The 8,591-nt window shown below is 36.9% G+C and overlaps 1 protein-coding gene across 5 annotated transcripts in view; it reads right to left on the reverse strand.

Annotated features, from left to right (window-relative positions):
- CFAP20DC (CFAP20 domain containing) overlaps positions 1–8,591 on the reverse strand; it is a 137,256-nt gene that overhangs the window by 95,995 nt on the left and 32,670 nt on the right. For all 5 annotated transcript variants that reach the window (XR_012380912.1, XM_073901461.1, XM_025885705.2 and 2 more), the window contains exons 3-4: positions 2,293–2,429; positions 1,457–1,619 (exon numbers count right to left, since the gene is read on the reverse strand). Coding sequence is in view for 4 of the 5 variants with exons in the window: in XM_073901461.1 (XP_073757562.1) it covers positions 1,457–1,619; positions 2,293–2,429 (300 nt within the window). In the remaining variant the exon portion in view is untranslated. The remainder of the gene's footprint in view (positions 1–1,456; positions 1,620–2,292; positions 2,430–8,591) is intronic.

Consider the following 8,591-nt stretch of genomic DNA (forward strand, 5'->3'; position numbering starts at 1 on the left):
ATCATAAAAAGCTGTATCAAAACCACAACTTATTCCTTCTTGGAAAATAGGCACTTGTTCATAGTCCATTATTGGGATCGATTCAGGCTTTCAAAATTACTGAGACATTTTATTCATGTAATATAACCTTATAGAGAGTTACAGGTAATTTGGTTAATTATACATACAACATGCTATATTAAAAATATAAAAAATGAAACGGATTGCTAATATAGAAAAATAATTGCTTCCTTTGCAAGAGGAAGTCAATAAGTATGATTCATTAACAGCTTGGAAGGTAGTTTCCTAAAGAACCCTGGAGAACTGCGATCAAACCTGAAAAAGAACTCTTAAGTGTAATTTAATTGTGTAATCATCATCATAATAATTAACAGCATTCATAGTAGCATCTAATATTTACTGAACGCTTAATTTCTTGGCACAATATGATGTGCTTGACTGGTTTTTCTTATTGAATCCTCACAATGACCCTTTGAGGCAGTCACTCTTCATTACTACTACTAGGCCAGTAGCAATTTTATCCCCATTTTACAGATGAGGAAACTGAGGCCCACAGGGTTTAGGAATTTTGATCAAGGTCTTACAGATGGTGGTAGAGCCAGGACTGAATATCTATGGTCTTTACGTCCTTCTCTCAGTTTTGTACTGTATGAGAAATATAGTCTGTAATAGTGATCACTAATCTCTAAATCAAATAAAATGAACCCAAATGCCTTCCTTTAAACTCTCACAAAAGTCAGACATGCAAGAATGGAAAAACTATAGTGAGTGAAGAGCCTTTGGTACTGGTCTCAATTCTTTCCAATGATTACAAACTGCAAATCATTTTACCTCTCTGTTAGCCATGAACCCTCAATCTACAAAATGGGACAAAAGTCTCTTCTTCACCAACAGGGTTCTCTGTGCATCAACAGGAGGAAATAAAAGCACTTTACAAATGGAAGAGATTAAAAGATAAAAATAAGAAAACTTAAAATGCACATGGAGTTCCCAAAATATAGTTATTATAGAATGCTATGTTATTTCCTCACCAGTCATCATAAAATAAAAACAGGGTACTATGGCAATTCGAAATAATGGAATAAAGAGAATATAAAGAGAATGATAGGTGGGGCGCCTGGGTGGTTCGGTCGGTTAAGCATTCGACTCTTGATCTTAGCTCAGGTCTTGATCGCAGGGTCACGAGTTCAAGCCCCTTGTAACCTACTTAAATAAATAAATAAATAAATAAATAAATAAATAAATAAAGTATTAAAAAAGAGAGAGAGAATGATAGGTTCCAGAAGAGAATATATGTATAAGAATTTGAAACAGATTTCAATATCCACCACCTTTTTCATTTTTAAATGATAATTCTCTGGATGTTAAGATCTAATCAAGAATTTAACTTCAAACTTATCTTCACAAGAGCATTTCTATTCTTCCCTAGCTATTGGCACTTATGCATGATTCTTACCACGAACAGGTATAGTCTGCTTTATTTGGCGAATATTTTCTTTATCTGCTTGCTCCTCAGACTCCGGCATCAGCGAGGCTGACATCTCTGCACTGCTAACACAGTCCTCAGCCACAGACTGTTGGCGTGATCGGTTATTTCTGGACCCAACGGATCTTACTGTCTGTAAGGGACAGGAATTAATCTTCACATTTTACAATATGGGAATTGCATTTATTTCTTGTAGAATTTACAGAGACTAATAATATTTGGACAAAGAAAAAGTGAGAAAAGAAACGAGGAAATGAGAAGTTTAGAAAGTTGGTGGAGAGGGGAATTATAGCAGAAAATTAGAAAGAAATGGAAGAAGAAATATAATGTGAGACAAAATAGAAGAAAAACAAGTCTTCTAGACACATAAATTAAAATGTGCTTATACTCCATCTTTAGTAGGTAGGAGTTGAACTGAAAATCGCTGCGTGTGTCAGAAATTCAGAGGAAATTAAAAATAAAAATATAACATTTGAGAATCTGTTCATCCTAAGGTATCTGGTGAAGGTCCAACTCCTTTTTGAAGGAGACTGCAAAATGTGTTCATATATATTTGCCTTTAAGTTTTGTGAACATATTTAATCAAAAGAATACTCAGAAATGGTAATTGTGTTGACATGACAAAAATAAAACAGTTTTGAGGTCTTTTAAAATCCAGAATTTCTGTTCCAAATTTATTCAAGCCTTATGCTTTTGGCATGTAGTCTCCCTCCCTCTTTCCCCCGCCACCACCCATGCACTGGGAAAGATCCCTTCTCTTCCCATGCCCCTCATGCTTAGACAAGCTCTTCAGACCTTGCTCCTACCTCACTGGATATCCTCATGTTATTCCTTCTGCCAGAGAGTGGAGGTGGTCCCAGAACTCTGGATCCGAAAGCGATATGACAAACATCTTGATTTTTACTGTTCCGCACACTACCTGTTCCCCTGTTAATGAACTGATCTGTTTTGTTCAAAGAAGGTAATAATAGTCCATTAATGGGCATAATGACAAACACCATGTTGCAGTGCTTCTGAAAGTACAATCCAGGTGTCATTTGATCTGAATCCCCCTTCCCCACTACAGGTCGCTTATAAAAAATGCAGATACTGGAGCCCAACATCAGATCTACCAGATCTATAGAATTAGAATCTTGGGGAGGAGCAGCAGAAATCTATAATTTTAACGAGTTCCCCCAAATGGTTCTTATGCTCACTGTCATTTGAGAACCACTGCCATAAATATTCTTCCTCAAAGAGAGAGAGAGAGAGAGAGAAAAGAAAAGAAAGAAAGCTACTAAAAAATACATCTTATTTTCTCTTTAAGGAAATAATTTAAATAAATCTGTTTAACTCAATTGAACAAATATTTGATTGAGCACTCTTGAGCTTTTCCTAGAAGTTGTCAGTGATACAAAATAACTAAGATATATCGCTTGCCCTCAAGGGAGGTGAGAGTACAAGTAAACAGGTAACCATAGCATAAAGCAACTCAGTGGAAATGAAGAAAAGTGACCTCTTGCTCCTCAAAAAATTTAAAATAGAATTACCCTACAATGCAGTAATCACAGTATTGGGTATTTACCCCCCAAATACAAAAACACTAATTTGAAGGCATTCTTGTACCTCTATGTTTATTGCAGTATTATTTACAATAGCCAAACTATGGAAGCAGCCCAAGTGTTCAGTGATAGATGAACAGATAAAGAAGATGTGGTACATATATACAATGGAATATTATTTAGCCATAAAAAGAATGAAGTCTTGCCATTTGCAAAGACATGGATGGAGCCAGAGAGTATAATGTGAAGCGAAACAAGTCAGTCAGAGAAAGACAAATACTGTATGATCTAACTCATATGTAGAATTTAAGAAGCAAGACAAATGAGCAAAGGGGAAAAAAAAAGAGAGAGAGGGACAACCATGAAACAGACTCTTAACTCTAGAGAACAAACTGTTGGTTAGCAGAGGGGAGGTAGATGGGGGGTAAGGGTGAAATAGGGGATGGGGAGTACACTTATTATGATGGGAAAAAAAGAGTAAGTGACCCCTTGAATGGAGTTTGAATGACTGATAAGATTTCAAGAATAAAAGATGTAGGGTGCCCTAGAGAGAAGAAAGTGAATAAAGACAAAGAAGAGTGAACTGGTAGGGTATGCTTGGGAAGCAATGAAATTACCAGTTTAGGTAGAAGGATGGGTTTGGGTCACACTGAAAAGAGCCTTAAATTGCTAAGAGCCTATTCTAAATTTGGTAGGTGATAGGGTATCATTGAAAATTTTGGGGGAGAAGGAGAACAAACTGATAGGACCTCCAGGATAAGGCAGGTGTGCTGACCAAACCTTGCTGCCTTTCCCTTCTGGGCACACAGCGATATTACATTTCTAAGCCTTCCCTGTAGTTATATGGGTCATGTGACTGACTTCTGGTTAATGAGACGTGAGAAGTGAAATGTGAGACGTGTAAACTACTTCTTGGCCCCTAAAACCTCCTGCATAATTCCCCCATACTCTCTCTTCCCTCATCTTGACAAGACGCAGAAGATCCAGGGGAGAGCTGTAAGGCCTGGAGAAGAACCACTAGGTGAAAGGAGTCTGGGTCTCTGAATGACCTCATGGAAGGCTGCCCAAGGAACTCCTGATCGGACGAGGCTGTGGGGCTCTTTTTGACTGCAGGTGAGGGTGATGGACCTTAACTCAAAAAACTGCCTGCAACCTAGAAAACCTTCTGCTATGCCCACTTGCAAGACAGGACCAACCTGAATATTATGATGTTGGCTCCAAGTAAGTCCACATTTGTCCTACAGTCATGGATATATATGAGCTACTGGCTACTTCCTGTCTGACCTATTCTCCAGAAAAAATTCTTATAGTTAGGTAGGTGGTTTCTTTAGCCTCTGCTGCAGAGCTGTAACTTTACATGTGGAGTTAAAAACCACTCTTCTGCAATGGCATGAAAAAAGGCACCAAAGTTTGTGAAAACACGCCATGCTTAGAAAGCTCTACTTGTTTAGATCTGAGTAGAATATGTGTGGGTAAATGGGTGTTTTCTGGGTCTGGTTTTATGTTTGCAGTAGATGAAGCTGAAGAGATGGGCAAGGGCCAGACTGTTGACATGTCCTGAAAGAATGTTTGCTGGACAGAAAATCTAAGGTGGTTGGCTGGCAAAGTGGTGAAGAGATACACCATTCCAGTTTTCTTCAAATTCTTGAAGCCCTGTTAGGTAGAAGAGAGTTTCCATTTGTCCAAAGGGCAGAATCAGAACTAATGAGAAGAACTGACTTCAAGGTTTTAGTCCAACATGAGGAACATCTTTCTTTAAGTATGTCTGGTCACTGTGGTGGAGAATTTTCTGTCATTCTGGCTCTTATTAAGCAGATTCAGATACCAGAGGACTCCCTGCTTTCTATTTCTGGCCTAGTCCTCTCTTCTGAGTTCCACACCTTGCATCCAGTGGCTTTCTTGCTCAGTTCCTCTTCCATGTCTTAAAGACACTTCAAATGGAGAATGTAGTCCAGCGAATGGCACCACAATCCACAGGGTTTGAAGAGTTAGGATCTGGTTGTCATCCCTGACTCCTCTCTCCACCTTCTCCACAGCCAACCCAAGTCTACTTCTCTCTACCTCCTCGGTCAGCACTGCAGTCCAGTGACCGTCATCCTTCTCCTGGATAATCATAGAGCCTCTCAAGGGATCTCCCATGTCCACACTGGCTCCCTGTCCCATGCCCTCTCCAAATTGTAGCCAGAGCAGTCTTACGCAAGCATATACCTGATCAAGTCATTTCTTTTCCTCACTTAAAACTTTTCAATGTCTTCCCTGCTGCAGTTAGGATTAGGAAGAAAGACCTTAACAGTGGCTGCAAAAACCTACATGTTCTGACTTCAGTTCATACCTTTCACCCCTCATTTTCTGCTCTCTCCACAGACTGGCCTCCTCAGTTCTTCCTGCCTACCAGAGCATTTGTGTGTGCTCTTCCCCATGCCTAGAAGGCTCTTCCAGTGTAGGTACTCCCATAACCTTTCCTTCCCATAACTTGTCAAATTGCACTTAAAATTTTTTTTAAAAATTCAGTTTAGTTAACATAGTGTATTATTGGTTTCAGGGATAGAATTTAGTGATTCATCAGTATATATAATATATATAACATAACATAACACCCAGTGCTCATTACATCAAGTGCCCTCCTTAATGCCCAACACCCAGTTACCCCATCCCCTCCCAACCCCCCTCCAGCAACCCTCAGTTTATTTCCTAGAGTTAAGAGTCTTTTCTGGTTTGCCTCCCTCTCTGTTTTTATCTTATTTTTCCTTCCCTTCCCCTATGTTCATCTGTTTTGTCTCTTAAATTCCACATATGAGTGAAATCATATGGTATTTGTCTTTGACTGACTTATTTCCCTTAGCATAATACCCTCTAGTTCCATCCACCTCATTGCAAATGGCAAGATTTCATTCTTTAAAAATTGTACTTTTACGTGTGTTTGTGAGATTCGCTGATAATGTGTGCTTCAGTAGATATAAACTCAGTAGCCTAGTTTGTCACCCCTGAATTGCTAGCCTGGTGCCTGACATGGAATTATAGATCCTTGCTGAGCAAAATGAATGAATCATTAAATGTAATGAGTCAAATGGGATGTTGGATTAAATGACTAAATATTTCTAACTATGGCTAGAATTTCATTTTTCATTTTAAGAAAATTCCAACTGCAGGTTTTATGTGTGAATTGAGGAAGACTGGGCAGGACCGGACAACTGCCAGGATATGGGGGACGAGAAAGAAGGGTCAACAATGACCAAGACATTGATAATTACATGAGTGGTGTGGCTTTCAACATGAGTAGTGCTATGGCACCCCAATCAGATACCTACTCAGGTTACATGTGAAATGTTCTAGTGTTAGCACATAGACTTGGCTGTCTGTGCATTTGTATTTTTTTTAGTCATTATAAATATCCATTTGGAGTTAACAAAACACTGTTAGTCTCTCAGGATCAATAACAGAAAGAAATGACACTCAAATCCCAGGCCAATTGGAAAAATTTATATAGAATCTGTCATCATTTGTACCATTTGTGACCAAGTAGAACAAATCCTAGACTATTGATTTTGTTCTCAAATGTGGATTTTCCCAGAAAGAAAGAGCCACTGAAGGTCCTGAAGGGTATGGGATATGGCTTGGGTCTACATGGGAATTTTTAGTACAGAATTTTAGTACAGAATAGGAACTTTTTTTTTTACTTCCAGTCATGGGAACCATTAGGCTATGGGCATATTTTTTTGCATATCTTTCTGTTCAAACATCTTATGGGGCAATTTCCTCAATGTTTTTTCATATTCTTTATAGTTTCCCCCAACTAATTTAAGCTCCTTTAAGTAGAAAGACCATTTATTTGGTAGTGTATGTACCTCCATCTGTGGAGCCCAGCACAGTACATGGCAGACAATGGATAAAGTTCACCACAATTGTTAAATAGTATTTAAGATTAAAAGGAAGATTTTTTAGGGGAGAGAATATTTCAAAAAATCATACTGACATAGCTCTAGCTATAATTCCAACAAAATGTACAGATTAACTAGTTCGTAGCTATTTAAAAAATTAAAATTCCTAAATACCTTGAATTTTTTAGAGGAATCTCTTACTTAGCAGTGGATGTCCAGTGACCATTCAAGATACACATAAACCTCATATAATATAGTCTTCTAAATCACAGAAAATTAGATATGATTCTGTATTTTATAAGAGGATCTACTATAGGATTTCTTTAAAGAGTAATCTACCACTCTGTATTTAAAGTTAAGTCTATTTTTTAAAATTCACAAATGCTAGTACACTTTTTTCACAAACCAAAGTATACTAATACTCAACCATTAAGTATCTCTTTAATTAAAAGACTTCTTTAAACTTCTTGGTACAATTAACACATACACATTCTTAAAGGCGGTTTCATTTTAGTAATTCTGTTTATAGTCATTAATTGTCACAATTATCTCTATAAACATGTATCATGCTATTTATCTACTATGAGACAATCCTAATTAAAACCTACAAGGAAAAGTAATTTAGACTTTTGGGTTCTAAAATAAAAAATAAAAGGGACAAAGTTTCTATAATGAGAAAAACCTTAATAAAGGAAAACTACAAGCAGAAACGCATGCCTTTTGAATTCTAAAGGGAGCTCTTTTAAGAACTGATATCAATATGCACAATATAAAGTTAAAAATCAAGATTAGATTAAAGTCATGCTCTAGGCGTTTCATTTTCTTGAGTTTGCGGAAAATGAACTTGGTGTAGGTCAGAGATGTTACCATTAATTATTTTGCTATTTTATGAGGGGTACATGCCTTTGTAGTTAGAATATAAAACCTGAGGGTCTACTCTCTAATTGTCTTTTAGCAAAATAAACATTCATTTTTGTCTCAAGATACAATGTTCTAATTATTATAGTCATTTGAGTTTACAGGGTTTTCAAAGCTTAACCAGAAAAACCTGCTGAATTTTCAAATCTAATCATTGAAAGGTCATGCTCATGCTCATTATATCTATAATCTGGCAGTCAAATCAGAATTAGACTTGCCACCAGAATCCAATCTTGAATTGGATTAATTTTTATTTTATTATATGTGCACTATTATAAAGAATGTCAAAAATGCAAAAAAGGCTGATCTAGTAAAGCAATATTATTTTAGACAAGGTACTTAACCTTTTAAGCCTCACTTCCTTTCATAAGATTAGGATAATAATAGTACTTAAGTCATGGTATTTTTGTTAGATTGCATGAAACAATGCATGTAACACGCCAAATACTGTGCTTAGTAGGGACTAAAGCTTAGTAAATATGCTATTAATATCTTCTATCTTGAATAGCATTTAACACTTTACAGAGTCCATTCATAATCACTTATTTCTTCATGCATCCATCCTTTCAGTAGTGACTGAGCACCTGGTCTGAGCAGTTGTATCTCATTAATAAAAAGTTTAAGACATTTTTGAAAGGCAATAAAACATACTACAAACTAAAATTAGAATATCTCTTTCTCCTCTAAACTTGAGTATGACCTTAGACAATGTCATCTGTGAGTAAAGTTAGGATATGGCAACAAGATAAAAAGTAACAGAGCACAAGA

Source organism: Callorhinus ursinus, unplaced genomic scaffold (genome assembly GCF_003265705.2).
Source record: "Callorhinus ursinus isolate GAN/ISIS: 27379988/994484 unplaced genomic scaffold, GSC_fseal_2.0 scaffold15, whole genome shotgun sequence".
NCBI classification, from domain to species: domain Eukaryota; kingdom Metazoa; phylum Chordata; class Mammalia; order Carnivora; family Otariidae; genus Callorhinus; species Callorhinus ursinus.